Source organism: Athene noctua, chromosome 2 (assembly GCF_965140245.1).
Source record: "Athene noctua chromosome 2, bAthNoc1.hap1.1, whole genome shotgun sequence".
NCBI lineage: Eukaryota > Metazoa > Chordata > Aves > Strigiformes > Strigidae > Athene > Athene noctua.
In genome coordinates this window covers 67223502-67251492 of record NC_134038.1, presented here as the reverse complement: position 1 = coordinate 67251492, position 27991 = coordinate 67223502, and the positions used below count along the sequence as shown (strand labels likewise).

At 38.0% G+C, this 27991-nt stretch overlaps 2 protein-coding genes across 5 annotated transcripts in view; one reads left to right on the top strand and one right to left on the bottom strand.

The window, feature by feature from the left end:
- Positions 1–390, top strand: part of TEX10 (testis expressed 10) — a 59534-nt gene extending 59144 nt beyond the window's left edge. Inside the window, exon 16 of the mRNA XM_074899352.1 lies at positions 23–390. Within this exon, the coding sequence (XP_074755453.1) occupies positions 23–136 (114 nt within the window). The 3' untranslated portion in view covers positions 137–390. The remainder of the gene's footprint in view (positions 1–22) is intronic.
- Positions 391–460: 70 nt separating this feature from the next.
- The window catches only part of INVS (inversin), a 98911-nt gene continuing 71380 nt past the window's right edge, over positions 461–27991 (bottom strand). For all 4 annotated transcript variants that reach the window (XM_074899347.1, XM_074899348.1, XM_074899349.1 and 1 more), the window contains 6 exons: positions 25510–25722; positions 17029–17330; positions 12201–13005; positions 5355–5587; positions 4289–4369; positions 461–1417 (listed from right to left, as the gene is read on the bottom strand). In XM_074899347.1, coding sequence (XP_074755448.1) covers positions 1302–1417; positions 4289–4369; positions 5355–5587; positions 12201–13005; positions 17029–17330; positions 25510–25722 — 1750 coding nt within the window. In that variant the 3' untranslated portion in view covers positions 461–1301. The remainder of the gene's footprint in view (positions 1418–4288; positions 4370–5354; positions 5588–12200; positions 13006–17028; positions 17331–25509; positions 25723–27991) is intronic.

Sequence of the window (27991 nt, the reverse complement as noted above, 5' to 3'; positions counted from 1 at the left end):
CCTCTTCTCCCCTTCTTTCTAGACACTGAAGAGTGGTGAAGTTCAAGAGCAGTGGCTAACAGACCTCCATTACTGTTTCAACATCTACCTTGCCTCTCATCCCCAGGGACCTGGCCCTATAAACGCCGTATATTAAAGAGGTCGAACTGCATTTATTGTAAAGCATTTACTTCTATTTAGTTTTGAATGGAAGATGTTGGAACAAAGCTTGTCAATTTTTTTGTAAGTGAAACAGAATAAAAGTTTTACAAAGAACTGCATACCTCTGTTGCCTTTCTTTTCGAGTAAGTAGATGTTACTGGGAGTTGTTTCAGTAGATGTGGTGACCATGGTGAGGGGAGTTTAAAAAAATCTGGTCTCCTCAAAGCTTAAGTGCTTGCAGAGAAACAGACTTTTATTGACTCAAATCATCTATTATTTCAAAGCATCATATTAATTAAAAAATTAGAATTATGTGATACCAACTAGATGAAAAAATAGAAAACAATGTACTTTGAAACTAGAGTAATGTTTTTTTATTTTTGCTGAGTTCATATTTTTAAATTCTTTGTGCAAGGTAAATACTGTATCCTGGCAGCTCCAAAGCTATAAGAACAAGTTTCTTTCTAGAATAGGTTTTGTTTTTTCTTGCTTTCTGTAGAAACTTTTTGCACAGGTATAAAACCAGTTATTAATATGGAAAAAACCAGTGATAAATGTCAAAGGATAGAAAACACACCCCAAACAATTTCCATGGGCTGTGGAAAGCAATTTATTTACTGAGTGTTTTTTGTCAACATTTCTACTTTTCCTTCCAAATCCGCAGCTAGCTAAGAAACAATTGTTTCTTTAGTACAGAAGTGGGGCATGGAGGTTGTTCTTCTGTTCCTGTTTAGATTTTGAAATACATTTCATGAACTTGAGGTGAAATTGAAGAACAGGCTTTCAGAACTGCTACATCTGTAGTACACTTTCCCTCTCCTTTGAAACTGCATTTGAACACATTTGAAATTCTGACTTTTGACAATGGAAAACTTTAGGTGCCCCTGCAACTCTATTGTAATGCTGGGCTTAGTGCTTCAGTTTCTGCTTCTGAATGCAATTCAGATTTCATCCTGTCAGTAAATAAATTAACAGTTGCATTTAAAAACAAATTTGTACACAAAGTGAGTCCAACTCTTTAGAAGTCTGCTTGGCATGTAATGCTGAGATAATATAAAATTGAAAATGTGTTCAAGTTTAATATGTTGGTGACTCGTACATTATGAAAGATAATAGTTGTACTGGAATGTGCTCTTTACATTTCAAACGTTCAGTTTTGCTTAGTGCTTGAGTCCTGTATTTTTTGATTTTGCAGCAGTGGTTGGTCTCATGTTGTATGAAAATTGCTTTGATTTTCCCATGTTCTCCAGCAAATTAACACACTGTAGGTTGTTTACTGTAAAAGAACAAAATGGTTTTGATGAGTAACTAGTGGATAAAAAGAAGTTTAATCTACACTGCATTCTAGATTTGGTAAAGAATGAATCTACCAAGAAAAGAACATCCCTTTTTTGTGACATCTCACTTTGATCATCTGTAAGTAGTTCAGTTTCTGGGGCACCCGCTACAACTAAGCCATACGCTGTAGCCTTCTAGGGAATGCAGCCTGTAATCATGGAGCTGAACTTGAGTTTTCCCCTCATAAGCGAAGGAAGGTTTCCAGGCTGACAGTTCAGTCACTAAATCAATGCTCTTGGCTGAGTTTGCTGAAGAGCAGCAAGAGATTTTGTTGAGCAATATTTAGCAACATTAGGTACTGGGTCATTTCTAGAAAGTAGGGGAAACTAGTCCAGGGCTAAAGCAAGTCCTCTCTGAATTGTTAGAAAGCAATAACAAATGTCAGCTGACAATTCTCTTCAGTTCTGAGTCTGGCTGAGTGTCTGGACTCATTCAGTGTTTTATTTACTGTGATGTGCTTCAAACAATACATGTGTTTTCCCTTCCCAGTTTGTAGAGTGGATGTGAACATTTTAGTGCTTTATCCCATTCTAGCCAGGGTCATCCCAAGTGCAAATCAGAACATTTCACTTGGGGGAAGAACCCAGGATGTCTTAAGGATGGCTTTCTAAAGCCAAGAATTGCAAAACCTGCTCCTTTACAACTCTGTAAACACACTTTAATGTCCATGGTGAAACAAAAAAAGGGGCTTATCTGTCTGACCTGCTGCAGAGAGCCTCTTCAAATGCCATTTATTGAATTGACAAAAGCCATCTATTTAATAAAATGCAAAAAAAGAACAACTTCCAGGTTCCAAATTGTTTTAATTGTATCAATCATAAAGGCCCTATTTGCCAGAAAATTTTGAAGCACATACCCACTATCCGTGTGCCTCAGCACACACTCCTTTTTGACTTGTTGCTCTCTGCCCCCCATTACTTACTTGTCCATTTCCTTTCAATACCTTCTGTGTCCTCCCCACTCCAAAGTTTGGTCAGCTTATACCAATAAGTTAAGGGAGTTTGGTGTCAGTCCCTGTTACAGATTTGTCACTGCGTACTTCTTCCACTACCTATATGAACGTTAAAACTGGGGCTGACAGTCAGTCTTCACCTTCCCTGATGTACCTTCTGCAAGAGCAGAATCAAACTGAACAGTCCATTCTGACCTACTCCAGGCACCTACGTCAGAAACAGAGTATCTGGCATTAGCCACTGACAGCTCTGAACTTTTCCAACAAACGTAATGTTGTCATGCACAAAGGCAGTCAGATGAAAAACATGTTATTGTCTTTAAGTAAGGGCTAAAGTTCCCTGAGCTCCTATTAGGTGAATAAAAGTAGGTAGTGTTCTAAAGGAACTGGGCAGAGTTCCTATCACTATCCTATTCGTCACCAAGTTATGAAAGCGAAGGACACTGAAACCTCAAAAGAAAGCCTTTTTATTTCAGAAGACAGGGAGATCTGTTGTCCTGAAAAGTTAAACGAAAAGAAGCATTATTTGCTAAAGCTCTTTTAAAATTTAGATTAACGTCTGCATGAAGAGGTGGCAATCAAACACCTGTCTGGTCAGGCCTCTTTAAAACAGTTTTCAAACAGTGGAAGAAAAAAGCCTCTGTTGGTGAGGCAGAAACTCACCTACAGTGCTAACAAACCCCAGGACAGGTCTACTGTCACATTTCCTTTGACTTCAGTTTTGTTAAACTAGTTGGAAAATGTATTTTACTTCCCTTTGCAAATTACCTGAACTACTGTCTCCTTGAAGCAGTTGCTTTGTTGCTGTCTAGCTGTGGCCTGACTCTGAACTACATGTGATACAACCATGAAGACCAAATGTGCCACAGGTTAGTAAATCTCCACATGGTGAAGGGCTAATGTTAGCATTAGCTCCCATCCCTGAGTAAGTCTGTAACACAGTTAAAAAAGTCTTAGAAAGCGCCATTTAGTAAAGAAGCAGTAGGAAAAATGACCATGTACTCTTTAAGTTCATTTTTAAGCTGTCAAATAAAGCCACACGCATAGAAGTTCCAGCATTTAATGACTTGGATAATACTTTTACAATCCTTGTTCCTTGATGTTATTCTGTGTGATGCCGTGTAGCCCCTCTGCCTGCCTGCACAGCTTGACAGTCCTGATCGTGCCAACCCTACTGCCCCAATACCAGTTCCACATGTAAAATTTCAGCTGCAAACAGAACTAGACTTTCCCAAGGAAGACCTGGTAGAGACTACATGGCTTCTGAGTCAGCCATAAATAAATGCATGGTTTCATTAAGAGCCTTAAAACTTACTGCAAGTAAAATTCTAGGAAATTATTAAGGCTCTGTGCACAGTGCAGGAATCCCCTTATGCCATTTTAGATGAGTAACTGGATTTTCATGTTTTTGTCTGTGCACCAAACCATGTATTTTTAACACACAGGTGTGTAAATTCTTGGCATACGTAGGAATCTGCTCGCTTTAGTTCTATAGGACTAGTAAGTATTTGCTGCTGAACTGAAGTATGAGCATCTGTAAGTAATTTTAACCACAACTGATTGTTATCTGGTTTATCACTGTACAAGTCCATTATATTAAGGTTTATCCTAGTAACAGCCCAATGAAAATAGGTGTTCATATCAGTGTTTCAACGTAAGGATAAAAGTGCAGTGCTCAAATAAGTCCAAAAGTATTGAAAGAGCAAGTGTGCAGTCACAACAGTTTGGTAGTAGTTAACGTGTTTTGAGATAAGATCCCAGTTCTTGAGCAGATTTTTTTTTTTTTTTTCTAAGAAGACGAAACTGATTTAATATATAAATAAACATCAAAGTATTCTTAAAATGTATGTGTCCTACCTGAGACCAGCTGCACATCCGAAAGTTTCAGCTTAGAAGTAGGTCTTGCTGGCTGATATGCTCTGCCTTCCTGAGAACGTCCTTTAACAAACAATATGAACAGCTGTTTATTCCCATAAAGATGTGGCTATGTATAGCCATAAACTATTTAAGTAAGTAGGCCACAGCATTATTTTATCCTAAATTTTTTTTCATTTATGATGAGGAAACTCATGAGAGGTTCTATATGACAGAAAATCGTGACAACCACAACTGAACTTTTAACTGAAGTTAAAATACATCTTGCAGTTGCTACAAAAAAGAAGGAAAGTAAAATTATTAGCTCTTTTTATTTATTTATTTAATCATTTTTGGCTATCTAAACCACAGAGCCATGATAGAAGTGACTTATCACCTGGTAGAGTACATATAGTTAGCACATCCTTACTCCATCATTGATCCACACTGTGAAGGAACTCAGTTTTTCCTCTACCCTTTCTTCAAGACACATTCCTTTGCGCCGTGCACATTCAGGCACAGTGCAAAGCAGTGTGGTGTTATCAGAAAGGATGATCCTGCTCTTTCAATAAAGACCAGCTGTCTTCAAACAAGAAAGTTATTAACATGGAACAAGATCATATTCTTCAAATGGAAATATTTAAAAAACAATACAACCCCCAAAAAGTTTAAAACAACGCTTAAAAAAATTAAAGCCCGATCCAGATAGCCACTGTGCACTGATAATCTATCCCCAGTCTAACTGCTCTATTCTCTTTTGATATATGTGAGCAGCTCTGGCAACAGTATTATTTGGTTGCTCAAGACCTGTGCTGGCACAATGCTATGCGGTGTTTCAAACAGCTTTAGCAGCAGCCGCCATTTTAAATCACAGAGGTGGGTATTTTTTTCAACCTGAAACAGAAACGCAATTATCCAGAACACCTGAGATTTGGGCTGATTTTTATAAATAGATGTAATCCCTAAAAACTAGGTAAGGAATGTACAGAAGAATCCAAGATACAGGGAACATTCTTATAAAAAGAAAAGCGTAGGTATTTAAAAGAAAGTATAGTGAGGACAAAATTACCATAGATCTGCTTAAGGATGGACTGCTTGCTGGGTTTTATGGCTGAGCTGGTTTTGTTTATAGATTTCAGATTTTTACATGAAGGAACTGATTTCAGAGGGCTATGGTTCAGCTGTTTCTTCCAAGCAACTTGAATGAAGAAGGCAGCTGTCTCTTGTCTCCATTTGTCTTCATCTTCTTTGCACTGCCGCTTAGCACTAAGAAGCTGAAACAACTCCTGTCTTAGCTGGTAACTAGAGAGCAGAAAAGAGAAGAGCACTTGTTTTAGGTGACCTGTTTTAACTTCAGTGCTTTCCACGCATCAGTTCACATGGTGGATTACATGAGTAACTGGGAAAACAGAACTCCCACTGATGTGCTAAGTCATTTGGATGAGAAATGTTTGCTCAGAAGAAAAAGTAGGAGCTGGGTTCAATTCTGGATGCATCCATTATTTCACACAGCTAATAAAGATCTGGCATTGCAGGTATCACAGTACTGCAACGTCAGCTTATTAACTGCTTTGTAATATATAGAAAATCTGGAGAAGACAAAACCTATAAATATTTATGATATAACAGTATAATCAATACCGTTTTCTCATTTTCACTATATTCACAGCTTAATAACACCACATTTTCTTGTGTGCCTCACCACTTTGTATTCTCGGTCAATCAGTGCAAAAGACGAGTCAAATCTACCTCTTACGGGTTCAGCTGCACGTTTCCTCTACAGAAAACTGAGCTGCTTTCTATCCCTTCTCTGAAGATGCTCCACTCACCTTGTTTTCAGCAATCTGTTCTTGCTTTTTTTCCCTTCCCTTCCCTGCCTCCCGACCCAACCTTGCCACGGCTGCTTTGATCTGACACGCAGTCACAGCTCTGTTCCAAGTGGCAACTGTGGATTATCTGTCCTTCTTCCCGCTTCGGTGGCTAATGGCACCACCAACAAGGAGTTGTTTGTAGGGTTTTTTTCTTAAATCAGATATAAGCATTCAATCAGATATTGACATTTCACGCTCACAAGTCAATTAACTGGCCTAGCAATTAATTCTGAATCTTCCAGTACAAACCTGTCAAAAATGAACACTGAGTAACACTGGTAAAATATTTAATTATAAGTGTTTGTTAACAGGCCAAAACACATTGAGCTTCATCCCCTCCAGCACTTGAAAAGGATGCTCTGGTAAAGGCAGTGAGGAAGGAGGGAGAAAGAGGTGATTTTGTATTGTTGCTCCATCTGCAACAAGTTCTACATTAAAACAAAAGACAACACAACCAGATACAAATTGTTTAAATATATATTATAAGACAATGCACTATATAATTCAAACAAACTGGCAGCTGCATACAGAAAATGAGTACGTAAGAGCACAACAAAATGCCAAAGGGGGATGATATGCTCAGTTACAGCCCCAATAATTTAAAACTTTCAATAAGCTTAGTAAATTACCTCTGTAAAATTTGCTGGGTGAGACAAACATATTTAATCTTAATTTAGTGGAGCTTCAGAATTCAGGCATGTACTGTTACACAGCTCATTAAAGTATGTAATGAATGTGGGGAGCAACTGCATTTTACCGATAAATGTCTGCAGTGCCTACAAGTTGCAAAGCGCTGTATGAATTCAGAACAGGGGCACTATTAAGAGACAGAAGAAAAAAATGATCCAGGTTTGTTAAATAACACATCACTTAGAACTTTGCAACGGGGTAAGAGAGGAAGAGAATGTGAAGGGGGGCATAGTTACAGTGACTTGCTAACATAACTTGAGCTAAGGATGGGTTCTGTGAATACCGCTGCAGAAAAAACAATTGGAGAACTGTTTCATACTTGAGCAGAAAAGAATACTAAGCTATTCTCTTGGAATTTGGTAATTACTGCCAGAAGCCTTTGCTGATACATGAAATGACCCATTCACAGGCACTCCATCTTCGCACCCAGCTGTTATTTCATGTTTGTAGAGAACTTCTGGTAGTTTTTAGCAACAAGAAAACTCTGCAGCTCTGGCACTGAGAATTCGTAGGCAGCTAGCTTTAGAGCATGTGTGCATTTTTTTAATTCAGCTCTCTCGTAACAGATCATTCTGATCCTGGTGAGAAAGAAGAAGAATGGGACCGTGTTTGATGCGCTATGAATCTGATGTGGTGCCTTAACAAAATACCCAATGCTTAAGTCAACAAAGCTACTGCACATAAAAGAAACGTGGAACGTACACGCACAATGACAAAGCTGGCAAATGGTATTCAGATTCATTGTTACAGAAGCTCTAATCTTAAAAACTACTGCTGGTCAAACAATGCATATATAAAAAATATAGCCTGATTCCATCAGGAGAACAACAGTGACAGCAACCAACTTATTTCCAGCTTCTGCCAACTCAACTGTGGACCCTGGAGAATGGCACAGGCCTCAGTGTCCCCCATGAGAGAGCAAGCCAGACACAGGATTTGTAAGCCTCAACGAGCAGGATAAGCAATTAACCTTTGGCAAGCCACACACCTTAAAATACACTTTTGAGGACTACACTTATAAAGTTTGTGGACTTTGGGAATTGAAACATTTTCCTGAGAAAGGCAAGTTTAATGTACTTGAGTACCATTGTGTTGTAGCTCACAATAGCTCTCGATAAACTTTTCATAAGTAAATCATGACTATAAAAGCTGCAGAGTGAGACAAATGTACTAAAACCTAATTTAGAGAAATGCCAGAACTCAAGCATGTACTTCTACATGTTTCTATTGTAGAATGATACATTAACAATGTGTAATTTCATTGTGGTCTACAAGTACATGCTATTTACCAGCACAAGCCTGGACTCAAAAGACAAACATGGGACTGAGTAGGACCCACAGCCACACAGCAGATACCTGCTTAACAACTGTAATTCTGTGTACAGTGGACAGGAAATCAAGTATTTCAGAGAGAGTGTCAGAATAACTGACATGTTAGCATTCAGCACGTACAGCTGCCTAATGTGAGCTAGCTGGAAACGCTAACCATGACTTCTGGACAAGCAGGTGCCACCACCTGACTTGGGATCCACATCCCAAAATACCCACACTACCTCATACTTTGAGATCATATATGAATTCTGCTTCAAAGGAAGAGGTAGAACTCTTTTTTTTTTTTTTTTAATAAGTATTATTGCAGTGGTAATAGCATGGAAATTGGCAGGAGGAAATCTGGTTCAATTTCACAGCTCTCATCATCCATCTGAGTTTCAAAACAGACAATACAGCTCATATTGAGCTTGAAAGGTAAGCAGAAAAGGCAGCAGAACCGGTGGGCCTGGGAGAGAAGGCAGGAGGGAAGCACAGCTCTTCGGAACAGTGTAGTGCCCTCACCACAGCATTGCTGCCCAACAAACTGTTTTGTGTTCTGCATCAAAACATTCACTGAAACAAATGCACTATGATATTGCTGCAAACTTTATGAACTCCATCATAGCTCTTAGCAACAGTAAACTGTCCGCAGATGTAATGAAGTGACAGTGGAGGAACTGCTAAACTAATCTCTCCTGCAGTCTTGCAGAATTTATGATCCTCATTAGTGTTCTATAAGTTTTGCAAACAGAACAAATATATTTATTTTTCTTTATTAATTCTTAAAATAACAAATGTAATTTAAACTATCTTTAAATCCTATAATTTCTAAAGTGTTGTAAAGTGCATGCACTTCTTGCTGAGATAACACACCATCGCTGTTTCAGCAGGTGGATAGTTTAGAAAGATCTATCCAAAATCTTGAGATAGTCAAAACTTTAAATAGAATGCAAATATTTCCACACAGGTAAATTAGCTGAGCACAAGGCTTTAGGTCCCAGTTCTTGTGAGGAAATTTGCAGAAGCACTCACTACACATCTTTACGCTTTGACTGAAAGCTATGGCATGTGCCTACTCCTCTGTAAAGTTTTTAATTCAGTGCTACATGAAAACAGCATAGCCTTCAGAAGCAATAGTATCACTTATGGATATACTCTCCTAACCTACCCCTGACTGACTTTAGCTTTTGGTATCTAAAAGGCTCTGGACACAAGAATTAGGGATCTAAATTAGAAAAGAAGGCCAAGGAGGACACTGCCAGCACCGAGCTACTTAGTGCTTGGAAACAGCAGAGCGAGCTGATGGCAGAAGTGGTGGATCAATGGGAAAACAAGTGGCTGCTTTGCAGTTCAGTGTGGGTATGAGGAATATGGCAGAAATCACAGGACCACAGAATGAATGGTTTGGGTTGGAAGGGATCTTAAAGACCATCTAGTTCCACCCCCCTGCCATGGGCAGGGACACCTTCCACTAGACCAGGTTGCTCAAAGCCCCGTCCAGCCTGGCCTTGAACACTGCCAGGGAGGGGGCAGCCAGAACCAATCTGGGCAACCTGTTCCAGTGTCTCACCATCCTCACATAAAAAAATTCCTCCTTATGTCCAACCTGACTCTACCCTCTGTCAGTTTAAAACTGTTCCCCCTTGTTCTGTCACTACAGGCTTTGGTAAAAAGTCTGTCTTTTTTCTGAGCCTCCTGTATATATTGACAGGCCACTATAAGGTCTTCCCAAAGCCTTCCCTTGTCCAGGCTGCACAACCCTGACTCTCTTGGTATTTCTTCATAGGAGGGGTGTTCCAGCCCGCTGATCATTTTTGGGGCCGTCTGGACCCACTCCAACAGGTCCATGTCTTTCCTGTACTAGGGACCCCAGACCTGGATAGCAAACAGAGAACAAAGATAATAAAAGTACAGAAATAGCCGATACTGTACAAAAAGTCAGAATCTTCACAAAAAAAAAAAAAAAAAAAAGAAAAAAAGAGGCTCCAAAATGAATTAAAAATACCATGTTCCAAAATTTTAACTTTTCACTGGAATGGGAATATATGCGCAAAAGCCAGCATAATTTTTATACTCCAACAACAATGAAGAGATAACCTGGAATATTACTGGACTTCAAATCCAACCTCATGCTTAGAAATATTAGACTGATCAGTAAAAGAGCTGGAGCAAACAGATGTATTTGCTGAGCCAACACAAATGTTGAAATGGCCACATTTCAGTTTAGGAACAAATGGACTGCTGGCACGGACCACAGGGTGTGTGGTCTGGTGCCCCTTCCCTAGTAATGGGCAGCATCAGCTCTTTCTGAGAAGGACAAGACTTCTTTGCACTTCATAAGTTCACTGTACAAAGCAACAGGAGAAATACCGTTTCTCAGAATTTAACAAACAAGCAACTAGTAATACTTGGCTCCCTGGTGTTTTGTACAATAGGGAATACAGGTAACACTCCACCTTGCAAAGTAAGAAACAGGATTTTGTAAGCCTGGAAGCACCACTGCAAGCAGGCAGCACAACCTTGTGCCTCCTTTTTAGCTTTTCAGAGCTATGTGGTAACTGGGAAAAACACCTTTTCTTGTCAAAACAGCAGGCTTGTACAGTAAGTATTCAGAACTGGTAGAACATATTCTGAACTCTCCTCACTTGTGGTCTTGCCTTCGCTTGATGAGGCCCAGAGGACACGTTACTGTTGCGGCTGTACAGCCCGGGCTGGCTGCCTCCTGCAGCTGGATGCGGTGACAAAGAGCAGACCCTGGTGCTCCAGCTGCTGCGTGCTCCCCTCTGCTCCATTCTGGGGCAGATGGCTTGGATGCAGATGCTGCCCTGCACCAGGAAGACAGCTAGTACTTGGCTGCTGGCACAGGAAGGGGTAGAAACTGCCCCTCTGAATTTCTCTGCGAAGGAATCAAAGCTTCCAGCATGACCCAGAAGAAGAAGGGTCTACCAGTGACTCAGCATTTATTCTGCAGGCAGTTGGGCATTAAGACCTGATTCTGCTGTTGCAGGAAACTTGCAGGTTTCCCAGGGACTAGTATAGAGGACGTTACTACCTTCGTATGTGCCCAGACACCCGCCAGCTGCTCCCTTTGATACAGTTTGATTGGGGGAACAACTGAACTACACCATAAGTTGAGAGTTGAGCTCTCAAAGGAACATCCTTGTTATTTTTTCTTTAACTGAATATTAAAACATCTATGAAAGTGTTAAACTAGTGAGAGTCCTGGACAAATCAGTTATTAGTAAAAATCAGCAATTTAGTTTTCTGCATCCACATAAAACCTGAAGAAAATTTCAGTAAAAAATAGGAAATAAAAATTATGTACATACTACATGCTTCACCTACAGCTGCCATACTCTTCCTGTCAATTTTGATAAGAAATTAATTAAGGAGCACGTACATCAAGAATGACTGTACTTCTGAGGTTGAACCTCATGCGTTCACGAAAGCAGAACAATGCTGTCGAAAGCAAACACTGGGACAACTCACTCCCTCCCATCTGCCTCTTCTGTACAGCAGTTGTTCCTGCTCAATCAAGTTATTCAAGTCAGGTTCAAGTTTTGGCAATGAACTCCATCTGAGCTTCCAAACCTCTTCTAGTTTGGCTATCCAGTTAAAAGTCAGGTCAGAATACAATTTCAGGTGTGTCAGTAAATGGTGGTGAAGGATCTGGCTAAAAAAAAACTTTTCAGGAAAAACCCTATACCTCACCCTGTGCAAGTTTGCAAATGAACACGACAGCAGTGAACTCCAGGTTGATTGGCACTCTCTAAAGAAATATCAGTGCTTGAAATATGAGTTTAATAACTCGTCCAATTATTAAAAGACATCACTTACCTTGTGTTTTTTATGAACTCACTAATGTAATTCTAGGCGACTAGAACCTTCCTCCATTTGTTTGGCGAAAGACTATTAAATTCCTGATTTAGCACTGGTAATGTTGTAAGCAAAATGACCAAATAAAGTGCATTGCCAACAAGCCTAATTTAATTTACATCTACTTGTGTCTCACTCTTCCCTAGCTACTGAAACAGTAGTCTTACCTTCTCCATGTCCTCTGTATGACTGTAGCAGCATAGTTCTTCTTTCGAAACAGCTCTTTTCTTTTTCTTTCTTTTTCTATTATCTGCATTCGAATCTCTAAAGGGATTAGTTCAATATTTGTACTTTGCCATGCAATAGAACATAATTGATCATCTGCATTCCTGGATCCAATTATGCCTGTTTTTTCCAAGTTCAAGCTGTCATCAGGAGCAGAACATGCTGCTGGGTTTCTTGGCACTGTTCCGGTAGGTTCTGCCTCAGCAGACAATAAAGGGGAGGCCTTTTTTGCTAATTCATTATTTCCCACTTTCTTAGTTTGTTCTACAGCATGCACGCTCTCAGTTCTGGTGTTTACAAACACTGTTTTGGCACTTCCTGGTCGACTAGAGCCAGCTGGTGAACATCGCTCATCATTTACCTCTTTATTTCTGGATTTCTGCTGATGCCTTTTGCTTTTGGAAGAAGTTTCACACTGCTTTGAGTTTCTTGCAGTTCCACCAGTACAACTGATGTTGCTGAACAGCACAGCTGTTCCCTCACAATGGTCCCTGTTGCCAGATGAAGTCTGACTTTGATCCCTTAATTTTTCCCCAACACTAGCGGTCTTACAAGCAGAAGTATGCCTTTTGCTCCTCCGAGCACAAGTAGCCGTTGCCTCGACAGTGTGCTCCTTGTGCTTTTCTCCATGTGGTTCTGTGGCAGCTGCAATGCGATGTTTCACTTCAGCTTTTGTTCCCTCTATTGCTTTTCCACAGTGAAAATGGACACAACTCGACTTGCTTTTGTTGTGCTTCCTCAATGAATCTTTAGGCAGAGAAATGGAAACCAACATTCAGTCTGTGATCCAGTAAAACATAGTTTATGTCTCTATTTGTTTTCATTCAGTTACCTTTGAGGCATGCTAGGATTTACTTACATGGAAAAAATCTATTAGCAGGAAGAATCAGAAGAGGACATGATTGCCTGTAACAGTACAGTCCCAAACTTCTTCATTTTCTTACTATTCTACAAGTATTTTTCTTTCTCACATTACATTTGAGTTAGATGCCTAAAAAAAGTCACAGGAAGTATTTCTTCACCTACCTGAATCACTGGCCTCCTTCTAAGACATAAGCTCACCACATGGTGCAGGAATGCAGCCCCATGAACACACCTGCTTGTTCCAGTGAAGACACCACAACCCGTAAAGACCTTTCCTGTTTCAAACTTATTCACTAAACTTCTGCTCTAGCCACGCTGCATCCTGCCACATGATGACACTGACCCAGGAAACCCAGAGCAATTGCCTTCTCAGTACTTTCCTTGACATCCTAAAGGAAGCTATGAAGTCCTTCCCATTTTTGTCTTGCTGCAAGATTTCTCTTCCAAGTCTAGGGTGGGAAAATAAATCCTGTGTGATAACTCCATCTAAGCGCTCTTGTGAGGATGACTTGGAAGCCAGACTGGAGAACAAAACTGAAAATCTACATCTACCACCCACTTTCTATTTTGTTAGGAAACTCAGTGGAATGAGAAAAATAGACCAGACAGGATGAAATGTAACAAACAGGGTGTTAAAGGGTAGGTAAAAAAAGGTATCTTTGATATAATGGAATCACAGAAAATCTTCTGGATTTTCCAAAACTTGGTAAAACCATGCTACATTTTTCATCCCTGTAACACTTTTACAGGATACTCCCTTCATTTGATAACAGAATATGGCAGATTAACAGATTACACAGAACGAATTTAGGATTATCATCACTGATGTCTCCAACAGAGATTTATCATGGTGACAGGTCAATATGGGCAGAGAGGTTACTCTGACATACACATGGTTGTCATATGGGTAAGTAGCCCTGTATGTTCTGGGACAGGGAAGAAATATTTGAATCTATTTTAATATATTATTAATTATTTTAAAAATATTTTAATCTAGTATTTTTATCTCTCAGAATGAAGATGGAAACTCCCTCTCTCTCTCTCTCTCTCATCACACCAGGGGAATAGACAATTTTAAAAATGTGCCTTTTGAAGCCAAGATTTCTGTGGGCATAATCCCACTCTTAATGAAGCCAAGTACAAGATTGCCAGTGCCATCAGCAAAAATGTTATAGGGCTGACAGTCGACTCAAATGTATTGAATTTCCAGCACTGTCACAACATTATTTTGATCTCCCAAGAAGTTAATTTTCACAGGAAAAAGAGCACAGCCTTTTAAAATGACCTTGTCATTCTGAACTCACCAAAACCTGCTACCTCTTTTGTACATACAGCCTGAAGAATGCATTCACTGTAGCACATTTAAATTGTTAAAGTAGAATGTGCAAAACTTCCCAATCTGAACAACTGGATAACTGGAGAATGGAAAAAAACATCATTTAAGTATTCTAGATTACTTTTTGAGGTTGAAATAAACTTTCTTAGATAGGAAGAGCAAGCAATAACAAATACAGAGCAAAATAAAGAATTTATCTGTTGCTACTATAATTAAGGCAAATAAGACAACATGCATAAAAAAGATTTGAGTGGAGAAGAGATCAGAATAGACCCACCAGCTAAATCACAGTTTTCATATATTGTTAGCAGATTCAAAAAGTCAATTTGCAAATGCTGAAAATCTTTCTAAGTGCCAGCCCACAGGATCTAAATTTATATTTAATTTCAATAAAGCATCCAATGAAGTCCATTAATGTTTTGGTGACAAGAGGATTGATTAAAACACCTAATGAGAACTGATTAAAGGACTTCATGATTTGATCCTTACTGCACCAACTTTCCTGGCAGCATTCCAATAACAAAAAGAGAATGCTTATGTAAAAATGGCATAGCATTTTATTTCAAACACAGGTTTTTTGGATTGGCAAGACAGGGATTTCTTGACAATCTCTGACAGTAACATGGTCTTGCTGTAAAAGAAGTAGACATCATGTCTTTTCAGAAGACCCTTGAGTAAAGGGTTTTGTTCTCTTCATGCTCAACACTCATGGTGAAGAAAGATAATAAACAATAGCAAACAATTTTCTATTTAAAATTAAAATTCTATCTTTTGCAGAAATTGTATTCTGCTTTTAAAGATCTATTGAAACACAAAAAATCTCCAGGCAATAGCCCATATAGTTTTAAAACTATCAACATGGAAAACTTATTCTGGCATAGCTAGTTTGGAAAACTCCAACTTCAGGGAAGCCTTCGATCAAATGTCCAAGCTACACGCTGCTAGCATTTTCTGCTGGTTTGAATTCCCTAGGTTACTGTGAAGGGTAGTGCAGACAACTGAATATTAATGTGGTTTTTCAAACATAAGTATCAATATTAGAATCCTCTGCAGAAAATTTGACAAATTCAGTCCTGGTCTCTGTAGTCAGTTTGACCCTACAGCCCATGTTTCCCATGGACTACCTATTACCTACTTCCTTAGGTCATTCTCTCCGTGCAAAACCATTATATTTGTTCCAAGAAACAGTGGGAGTCTGACTGATGCAATGCAGTTTCCATTGGCATAGCCAATGGAAGATTTTGGCAAAGAATGGATAGTCAGTAAAAGAAAAGGCTGTTCATTCCTCCTTTATAATTCCTTTGTCCTTCTTGTCTCTCTTCTTGTCCTTCTTGTCTCTCTTCACTTCTAATCTTCCTCACATCTTTCTTTTTCCTTTCCCTTTTCTCAATACTTACCAACTTCTCCTCATTATGTTCATTACAACTATCCATTTTTCATTTGGCAACCACTGTTTCTGGTTATTCTTGCAGGTTTTACTTTGCCATCTGAATATTTTAATAGAAAGTTAATACACATATAGATAAAGCTTGCTAGAATTTTTAACACACACTTAGATATCACAGTGTAAATTAGGCTAAGATATATATGTCTTTTTTTACTATGACAATACAGTCAAGTATTCTGTCTACCAACACACTTCCATGCAAAAGCTAAAGAAATCTAGGTAAAATGATTCAGTAGCTCTTTGACTTTATTTTCTTTTGGATTATTATAATATTCTGATTATCAGAATTTCCAGAGGAATTAGCAATAATTTTACATCTGAGAAGGAGTCCCTGCAACTTACCTTAAATGAACTACTTATGCAATTTTTGCTTCTAATGATAACAAAGATGCTTTTACATGACCAGTTTTGAAAGATTTGAGCCAGGGGCTCCTTTAACTGATTGAAGTCGGAACTGATTGAAATGTTATTAAAATGTTTATCTTGCAAAAACTAATATAGGAGTGGTCAAGAAGTGATGATAAACTGAAAAAGCATTTACAGATAGAAGAGTGGAGCAGGGCAAAAAAAACTAACAAAGAAGTTTGAAACACTGTTTCATAGTACAATTTCTAAAAACAGTCTCACTTCAAAAATATCCTAGCATGTTCTCAACAAGAGGACTTCAAAGACAGATCACGGGAGTACCCTGTCATGGGTAATGAAGCTGGCTGAACAGCTCTGTATGCTGGAGATGCCACTTAGAACGATTTTACTCTCATTTTAACATTGTTTAAAAACCAAGTGTTACAACTTCTCCATTAACATTCTTCATGAATCCCATAGATACTCCAAATATCTTTATTCTTATTTTCTCCAAACAGTGCAAAGAATAGAACAACTACCAACAACCTGTTCGCACCTATTTTAGGTATTTCACAGACATTGTAGATACTGGTATTTCTGACTACTTCAGTTGAATGAACACACACAGTAAAAGAATCTGTATCTAACTCTATCCTACACGAACTACTTAAATAACAAAAAAAGAAAATACAAAAAGAGTAAAACAGGTCCTGTATTTAAAACACCCCCAGACATGGAGAAAAAGGATCATCAGGACAAATAAAAAAAGATTACAAACCTTGCCTGATTTTATGACCTTCACTCTGAGGCTCTCCTGACAGACAACTCTCTTTCGGTGTCCCTTTGTTGTGACAAGCTTTAGGTGAACCTCTACTGTTTCTCCCCGGTGAAATTTGTGAAGCATTGAGGGACAGAGGTCCCTTATTCTGTGTATCGATTGGTTTATTAGGTAACTGTGAGATGCTGGGAGTCTTCTCTCTATTTGCAGGATTCTGCTGTACTCGAAATCTATTTTGCTCCATATTCTGCGTCCCTTTCTGTAGTTTGCCTTCTTTTCTCTTACTTTCCTCTTCACGTTTCCTGTAATTATAGTCAATAACATAAGAATTCCAAAGACAAAATCTTGGGAGTGTGTATCTAACTTGAACACATTTCTCTCTAGAAACCTAACACTGCCACAATAGAACATTGACTATAACATCTTTTTTTGTGAGAAATGGATGCCTATTGCATAGAAGCATCTTAGCTTGATCCAAAATAACAAATTAAGTCCCTATCAGCCAGCTGCTCACTCAGTTTTCAGTGGTTTAATCTGATTTTAAAACACTCCCTTATTGAAAACAATGAAAACTAGCTTTTTTTACATACACAAAAATTAAAAGCAGGATTTTGAAGAGGTGTCAAAAGACAAGAAATATGATACTAATAACTATGTTTTAATCAGTAATGAACGAGGCTTTAATATAAGCAGTAATGAAATGCACTGTATTTGAAAATCAGGAAACTTTTAAATAAAAGACATAGTCTCTTTGAAAATGATTTTTCAGACTTACCTGCATCATAATACAGGCAATTATAAACCAACTTCAAACTAGCTACTGCTACTAACTTGCTGCTATATATTTATGATTGGTAGATGACGAATTTATTTTACATAAACAGATTATACATTACAGAAAAGATAAATACTGAAAATATGAGATGTGAATTAAAAACTTGTATGCACATAGTACGCCATTACAATTATGCCATTTGGTTTTCAAAAAAGAAAGAAGTCGTGCATCTCTTAAATAGCGTAGATATAAAAGAGAATTTTGGACAAGGTTAGGAAATGCGCATCTGTTGAATAAAGCTTTGCAGCCTATTTTGAAATACAGTGGGATATCATTGCACTTTACCTTTTCAATTCTTTTTCCTATAAAGCAGAATAAACACAATAGCACACAGCAAACACTACATACCTACGTACCACTGAATTTGTTTTTATAAATTAAGCACTGATTGTAAGATGAAGTGACACTTTTCCTGTTGGAATAGACAGGTGGTAAATGTCGTATCATGTAGCTGCCTGGTATTTTAACTTGCTTCCAATGCTACAACATAGTTTGCAGACTGTTGACACATTAGCTCACAGCGCAGCATATGACAGGTTAGTTATGCAGCATGCCATCCTCAGTTCCTGTGAGTCGTATCAATGCCAGTATATGTCATTTCAGTGTGAGCTGCCAGGGAGAAGCCTTAACTTTATCTGTCAGTACTCTCTTATCAAGTATGCTCTGTAGAAGCAGCTGATTGAACTTTGTACCTGAAAAGCTGCTAATTGATCTAAAAAATACACTCCTGGCAGCCTGAGGTTCAGTATTCCCTCTGGCACGGAAAGAAGTGGCTAGTTTCAAACAATATCGGCATTCCACAACCGGATTATGTGGGGATGTCTGTGTGGTGTACAGTATGGATCTCACTGCCATTACTCTGCCATTTGAGCTGATAAATCAGATCTTACTATTCACAGAATAGTAATTTTTTTCTTCACAAGAATCAAGCAGCCTATTACCAGTATCCTCCATTCACGGTATTAAAAAAGAAGTGTGAGATGGGTTGTGTGATACACAATCATGCGGCCTGCACTCTTTGGATGAGCAGATTAACTCAAACCAATAACTTCAGCAACATTACCAATTGTAAAGTTATTGAAAAGTCACAGGACCAGAAACTGAGAAGGGAGAATTTTTTTAAAAAAGTTGTATGCTAATTTTTCAGAGTAAACTGAAGAAATAATAAATGGAAGGGATTTCAAAGCTCCCTATTCATAGAGCATCATCCTAGTTGTCACAGTACAGCTTAGCTGACTAACAGACTCCTGAATACTTACGAACCTCCCCATGTGTTTTGCTTTATTTAGTCAGAAACTGTTTGTATTACAATGAAGGATATCTCTGAAATTAAAATTTCCAAGTTTTACTGTTGCCTAAGTTGAGAAACTACCTTTCATGAACAAGTAGAGGAAGTAGACAAGTTCTTAACTTAAGGGCTCTCTGTCATTCTTAGGAGGTTCTGGCAACTCAACAGGATCCAAATTTGGGCTCTAAAATTAGACAGCTACAGCTTGATGGTGATAACAGAGCAGTCAGGACAACAATTTCCATATAATTGCAACAGAATTTTGCCCTGATTGGTCATAAATTTGTATTCCGTTACAAAAGTGAAAGAACAGAAACTAAGCCTTCAGCAGATGGAAATGAACAGTTTCAGCCTTACACATTTGTGATGACACAGAGATGCTTTGAATGTTTGATCTTGCTAAAATGAATCCAACCTCTTCTATTCTGTTAAGAACACTTTGCTTTTTGTACCTACTCTGTGAAGGACGTTGTAAATTTAGAACAAGTCTATGTGCCTGGAGAGCATTTTTAAAGTTATCCTTTAAAAAAAAAAATAATTAAAAAATCGTAACTGATTTTTAGAGTGATTATTTTTTAATTAAAAATTTAAATTAAAAAATCATAACAGGTATGATCCTACTACTGCTGAAGCTTTATGTGGACCAAGATGTCTTATATTTCATGTTGTATAAACAGCCACCTCCTGCTATACAATCTAGCATGATACTGTTTTTTAAAAGCATGACACTGTTGACTTATGACATGTTCAGCTTCTGACCTACTACAACTTTTTAACAGATAGTCCGTAATAATGCTAAAACCACAGTTAATTTCTGTCCAGTTGATTCTATGTTGGTTGGTCCTCCCAAATGTGTAGAGAAGTACTTACCTAATTACCTATTTTTTCCTCAATTGTTTCCCATCTGTACTTTAACACCATTCTGATTTCTAATTTAATCTTCCATGTGCTTTCAGTCTTCTACATCTTGGTCCTATTTGCAAATTTAACATTTCACTTTGTAAATCAAAATACTGCATAGCATCAGATTCAGGATGGATTTATGTGGAAATCTCATCAATATACACTTCCAGGTTAAAGTTGAACCATTAAGAACTACTTTTCGTATATGTTCTTCCAAGCAGTTTTCACCTGTCTAATAGAAGTTTAAGTCATGCTGCATTGCCCTACTTTGCTAATGAGAATGGCACATGGGGAAGTATGAAAACTTCAGGCAAGTCTGAATAACAGCTACTGTTTCTCCATGGCCACAAAAATTGTTATTTTGTCACAAAAGAAAACTGAGTTGGTTTGATATCATAGAATCATAGAACAGTTTGAGTTGAAAGGGACCTTAAAGATCATCTAGTTCCACCCCCCCTGCCATGGTCAGGGACACCTTCCACTAGACCAGGTTGCTCAAAGCATCGTCCAACCTGGCCTTGAACACTTCCAGGGAGAGGGCAGCCACAACGTCTCTGGGAAACCTGTTCCAGTGCCTCACCACCCTCACAGGAAAGAGTTTCTTCCTTAGGTCTAACCTAAATCTATCCTCATAAGGATGTATAATTTGTTCTTCAGACCAGCCATCATTTCTTGCTTTGTTATGTCCAAATAACATAGAAGTTTGACTCCAGGATAAGAAAGGTATGGAGTGAGTCCAGTGAAAGGCCATGGAGAAGCTTAAGGGACTGAGAATCTTTTGTATGAGAAGAGGCTGAGAGAGCTGGGACTATTCAGCCTGGACAAGAGAAGGCTCGGGGGGGAATCTCATCTATGACTATAAATAACGATGGGAGGGAAGGAAGAAGATGGTGCTACTGTTCTCAGTAGCACCCACTGACAGGACAGCAGGCAATAAGCATAAATTAGTACTCATTAAATTCTATCCATACACAAGAAAACACTTTTTTTTACTGTGAGGGTGGTAAAACACTGGAACTGGTTGCCCAAAGAGGTTGTGGAGTCTCCATTTGCGTAGATATTCAAAACCTGACTGGACATGGTCCTGGGCAAGTTGCTTTAGCTGACTCTGTCTGAGCAGGGGCAGGGATGGACTAGATGATCTCAAGAGGTCCTTTCTAACCTCAACAAGTCTGTGGTTCTTGGGACTGAAGTTTATAGGTCTACAGACTCCTCTTCTTCCCCTTTGAGAATGCAGACACTTTGCTCATTTCATGATTTCTCCAGTCCCACTGGTCTTTCAAGGGTAACCATTTTAAGATTCTATGACTCAATTTTCTAAATACCTCAAAATGAATTTTATCAGGCTAAGCTGATCTGAAATAATCTCATTCGTTTGACTGGTCTCTAAACTGTTGTTTCAGTATTTTAGCCTGCGTTGCTCCCCTTCATTACTAGTGTGAATTCCATTTGCTAATGGTGACATTTAAGGAAGACTGAAGCAAAAAACCCCATAGAATACTTTAGCCTTCTTAGCATCGCTTGTGAACAAATTATTTCTTTGCTCTTCCTTTTACAACGTGTATGTTTACAAGGATTTATTCTGATACCTCACATCCCTTGCTAGTTGCTCTTATTCTGTGTATCAACTTGTTGAATTTTATCATTGTATGTTATTATTACCCTCAATTTTAGTAATTGCACCAAATTTCCTCTAAGTGCTTTCTTTCCCTTTTCACGTTGGTGAAGAGCTCATTATTTTTCTCTCTTGCTACATGTCCTATCTTTTCTCAGCATGCAGACCTTACTTCCAGTTTTTTGAAGAATCTCATTATACACTTGTACTCTCTTTCTGCTAGGACATTTTTCTAAATCTACTGAAGGCTGCTTAATGGAACTGTTTTATTGTCTTGCTGTTCTTCTCTTCCTAGATATCATGAGTTACTTACTCACTTTTATCCATTTCCCTTTCATATCCACATTCTCCATCAGTTTCCTCCAACTGGTCCAAATGAAATCCAAAAGACTTAGTAAAAACGGAAGTATGGATTCAGGAACTTATTCTGAGGAATTCAAAGGGAAGTGAACAAGTGATGAATGAGTTCTGCAGCCCTTTCAAAACCCAATACATTGGACATCAGTTTTCTCTGAATATGCTTTAAACCCTGGCTTTGTAAAAAATAAAACAAAAGCCTCTTTGTAAAAAGTTTTAAAAGTCCATCATTTTACCTCTGACTGTTTTTTAAATGCCTCCTTCCCAGATTGCCTCTGTGCTAACTCTCCTAAAGCACTGCTTCCCTCCTGTCAGGTTCTCCATCCCACCTATTGAACAGTTACTTTCATTCCTAATGAAGAAGAGCACCTATTACATTGACACATTTATGGCTGTTAAAATGCTTATACATCCCATCAACACTGCCCTCTTCCAGAAGCTCATAGGATCATAAGCTAACACATATTGGAAGGGATCTCAGGAAGTCATCAACGCCAACATTCTGCTCAAAAAAGGGTCAACTATGAGGCCAGACCTTGTTGCTCAGGGTTTTATCCAGTTGGGTCTTGAAAACCTTTAAGGATGGAGACTACAACCTCTTTGAGCAACTTGTTCTGCTGCTCAGTTATCCCAAGAGTGAAAAAACTTCATTTCCAGTCAAAATCTCTCTTTTCAACTTATGCCTGTTATAAGTGTCTCAGAGACCAAAGTGAGGCCAACCAGTCGGCAGTTCCTGATTGTTCTTTTGGTCCTTTTTGAAGTTGGGTGTAACGTTTACTTTCCTTCCATCATTGGGGACCTTCCCTGGCATCTGTGACCTTTCAAAGATGTCAGAAAGTGGCCTTTTAAGGAGTTAGTCCTCTCATCACCCTTGGATGCAACCCATTTGGTCTCATGGACTTGTCTGTTCTCTTAAGTGATCCCTGACTTAATCCTCATTCACAGCTGACAGTTCTCCTCCTTGAACCACTTCTCTAAGCACAGAGGCCTGTCAAACCTTCTTGGTGAAGACTGAGGAAAAGAAGGCATTGAGTACTGCTGCCACACCTGTCTGTTGTCCCTAAATCACTTGCACCATTGAGCAACAGGCCCACATTTTCCTTGCTCAGCCTTTTACTATCAATGTAGAGGCAGAAGCTCACCTTGTTACCTGTGACATCCCTTCAAAACCTCAACTCCATTTCAGTTTTGGCTTTACTGACACCATCCCTACATGTCCAAGCAAAGTTTTTACACTCTTCCTTTGCATCCTTCCCCTCCTTCCACCTCCTGTATACTGTCTTTTTGCATTTGAGCTTCAATGAGTCACAGCTTCCCTGCTTACCCAAACTGATCTCCTGATATGTCTCTTTGCTCAGTGACATAATAGTGTGCATGCTGTTTTGGCCTGCATCAATCTTCACTTCATATGTTACCATTTCTTTGATATATGTTTGTTCAACGTGGGACAATATATTTGTATAGAAATAATTCACAGGCATTGAAGGAAGTGAATGTAACTTTACCAGAAGATAACACAGGTGTGAGATGTTGGCTGAGTTTTTGTTAAGGAAAAAAAAAAAAAAAAAAAAAGGACAGACAAATTAAAAACATGCAGACTTAGGAATGATTTATATTAGTCAGACTCTCTGCAATAACATGTTATGAAGCAAGTTTTAAATACATACAGTGAAATCGTTGTGGGGGATGATCAATAGAGGAGTTCACCATCATTCTGGATTCCCACTTTTATCTGGAGAGTGGATTTTTAAACATCCATGGGGATATTAGGTTTTTGTATGTAGCAACACCCTGGCCAATTTTAGCTGTGGAATGCACAGATGGGTATGCAGAATGATGACAACATAATGTCCCCTCCAGTTTATTACAGATCATAACACTGCAATTAAATAAAATTTGTTATGTGACAACTTGATTTGCTGGTACAGTCAAATTGTATTTTAATTCTGGTTTTATGGTATTTGGTACACAGACTTTGTTTCTATTGTTTTCAAACAAATCAACAACAGCTTCATAAGTTTCATAACGTACATCAGAAACTCACAAAGGAAAACAATAATAACCCCCCCCCCCCCCCCCAAATTTCCATGAGGCAATCCTTTTTTATTTAATCTTCTAGATGGGGTATCACAGATTCTTCTAAAAATGACTGTCATCACAAAGAATAGAATGACCTCATTTGGTAAAGTCAGTTGTGACCACACACCAAGAAGCAAAGTTCTCCAAATTAAAAAGAAATATGTAAGATATTCAGAACATTTTCAAAGGCAGTTTCTCCATGCATGGGTTTAAATCCTGCTGACTTCAGCAGAAAAGGCAAGTAGTAGGAGGGCTGCAAGTTACAACTTTAAAGATGTGAGCAAGAGGTTAGTTACCTGATATTTCTAGCTTTGGTTCTTACTGGGCATTAACAATTATTAACCAGTATAACCATAGCATTCAAACCCAATGAAAGTCAGACTGGCCAGTTATGAACAACATCGAACTACTGAATTTGAAATGGAGCACAGTGCAGCTGACTCTGTCTATCATACACAGATGCAACAAAAATACCCCTGCAATCATTTTGTTGTTTGTTTATTCATATGACCTCTCTTTACAGAAACAATACTACAAAATCATGCAGAAGTCTTTTTAGACTGTTATGTTTTTTCATTCCAGAATCAGATTTCTTCAGGAGAAACCAGGTGCTAATTTGTTCTTCATATTATGAGTCTTAAGGATAAAGCCCAAGCAAGTGAAGTATTTTGATGATCATTTATATACCTTCTGATTTTAGAATTACACCACACTGCTACCATTAACTCATTTAAATAGGGTAGAAACTCAATCAGAATGAACACACACAACTTACAAATAACTATTTGAACTGCACATATTAGTTATCCATAATCTAATATAAAGATTTCATGGTAACGCTCTAATTCAAGAGCAGAAAATATAAAATGCAGAGAATGATATTGCTAAGACAGAGGTTGCAAATAAAATCCAGGAGTTCAGTTTGCTAGAAAAGCACAACCTCTCCTGTGAAACAGTAAGTTAGCCTTATTAAACCAGGCTTTTCCTGTTGGTTTTTTTTTTGTCATCTACTTTTTTTTTTTTTTTTCAAAACTGATATCAAAAACTTAATAGGTCAATAATTATTTCCATTACCTTAGAGAGATAAATGTTTTTCAAGCCCTTTTATCATCATACAGAGTATCAGGTAAAGGTTCATGGATGCTGCTATTTTCTCAGCTTTGGGTACTTTGCCTTGTTCTTGTATATTATATAAATCTTGTTATATAATTTAGGATTATCTGGAAAATAATTTCCATCTACAGGTGTTTGGAAAAAAATCCATTATATGCTTCCTATGGTTTCATGAATTTTACTATGAGGAACAATAAATGATGATGAGTAACAGATAAAATCATACACTGATATATACAGACTTATGACAAATGTCTATTTGCTGGAGTGGATTTCAAGTCTCAGACTTACTTGGCAGCAGCATCTTTTCTCAGCTGTTCATGTTTCATTAAAAGATTCTTCCTCTCTTGAAAAGCCTTTCTAACTTTGTATCCTTTGTAGACAGCCTGAATTTTGAAAGCAGCAATATCCTGTATGGCAGCTATAGACAGAGCCCCATGTTCTAACATGAACTGAATCACTTCATGGTGTTCACCAAGCAAAGCATAATCAAGTGGAGTATATCTAAAAAGAAAAAACAAACCCACAACAATTATCATTGAACTAGAATTCTCACCACAATGTTCATTTACTTTATCCTCATTTCATAATAAGGCAACTTCTAGTATGACAACAGATTAAACACTGTTTTCAGTAGGCTGTTTTACTAATTTTTTAATATTATATTCATGTCTTACTCATTCTACATGCTATGACTATGCTTAAGGCTTATTTAGTCTCCTAATATGAGGGGTGGAGGGCAGACTGTATGAAGTGTTGGATCAAAATAATCCTCCAAAGCCCTATCCATAGAATTTACTGCTATAGGGAAGCAATCTTAAAAAGGTGTTACTGAGGCTCTCATATAGAAAAATAATCTAAATAAAAAGCAAGTTAAAGCATTTTTTGGTGTTATTTCCATGTGAATTTAAGTTCTAGAAATTTACTGTTGGAACTAGCTTAGTTTCTGTAACAATGAGTGAGGATAGTATGACTGACCAAGCAGCAGGATTACACCTGCAACAAGGGATAATTTTTTTTTTAAAGCACTAGGAAGACTTAAGTCTGTTTTCAAATGGACACAGGTGCTAAAAATATTAAATGGCTTTGGTTTTTAATGGTGTCATAGATGCCTAAGCCCTCATAAAAATAATTCCTAAATTTCCCGTCATCAACACAGGAACCAAGTGCACATACCTTCCTCACCAACACTGAAACATTAGACAAAGACATTTAGTGACTGAAAATTATCAGTCACAAACCATAATCAAGACCATAAAATACACGACTATCAAATAGCAAGTGTCAATGCATGTGATTGTGAAAATTAGGGCTCTTCTTGATGGTAACCTCCTAGGACGCAATGCTGGTAAGCAAACAAAAACAGACAGAAACCACAATTGGACTTGCCACGCAGCAATGATTTGATGGAAGGTTTAACAGTATCTGAACTGAAGTGTCTGCAGGAATAAAGACAATGACATAACATGAAAATTTGTATGTCAAGGGGTGTTGCTGGTAGCATTTAAAGAGATACAGATTTCTGATAACCTGGGAATGTGAACTTCAGAAGGGACCTCATTTCATAAAAACACATCTTTAAAGTACACATAGTTTTGAATATTTTAATTAACAGGTACAAAAGGTAATAAACTTCATGCTACTAGCATGTATGTATCAAGAGAATGTATTATATTATGATCCCAGTCATGAAGACCCATATTTTTAAAGGTGGATTCTCTAACTCCATTAGAGCCACCTTTGAAAGTAAAAAAATCACTCAAATCAAATCTGAATAGGAGCTTGTACAACTGGGCAGTACCCATCCAAAGCTGCTCACACACAGTCCTCATAACCAGCCATTACTCTGTTGTGTCAGCTCAAAGCCTGTTATAAATTTTCTTTTCCACTGGTTATCTCTAAAGCAGATAGCTTTTAAATCAAGCTGGCTTCACAGAAAAATACACAAAGAAGACATCAGCCATCAGTTGTCATTATGTAATTTAGCATGAAGTTGGTCAAGCAGCAGGTAGCCTGGCACCACGAGGTGCACCCAGGACATCAAGTTGGATTACAAAATGCATTTGCAATGAACAACAAACTTACCACCCTCCAGACTACACTTGACCACATCTCTGCAAGCAAGCAGACAGCTTAAAATCCTAGATGCAACCTCAGCTCCATCTTTTCACAAATTTATTTAGTTTTAACCACTGTGCTTGAATTTTGCACTGGTATCTCATATTGCTCACTAAGGAAGTGAAGAGGGTAACCTTCTTTCTGTAGGTATACTGGAAAAAAATTACTATTTAGTGAAATTGTTACTGATTAAAAAACAAATTCATCCAATTACGATGGATGAACCATATCCATGAAGTTATTTTTACTCTCTCTTGAAATACTCGATTTGATTTTTCCACTTTCCAAACTTCCTATCTCTTAACAATAAACCAAAACTTTGTAGATGTTTATTAAGAGGAAATTGGGCAATTTTTATAAACTATATATATTTTTAGGAGGATTATATTTAAAGATTGATTAATCTAGAAATATCAGGGAACTATTTTGTTCTGCACATGGATTAGTTCTTAAGGGCCAATATTTGGGATATTCTAGTTATACTTTGAGTAATCTAGGTTTACATGTAAGAACATATATTAATTCCGGAAGCAGAAAAAAACCCCACCAAACAACAAAACTAACTGAATGACTATAGCAAAACCACAGTTAAGGTCTTTTCCTGACATTTGAGCATCATTAGTACATTTCTACAAAGTAAGGAAAACAGCAGTCT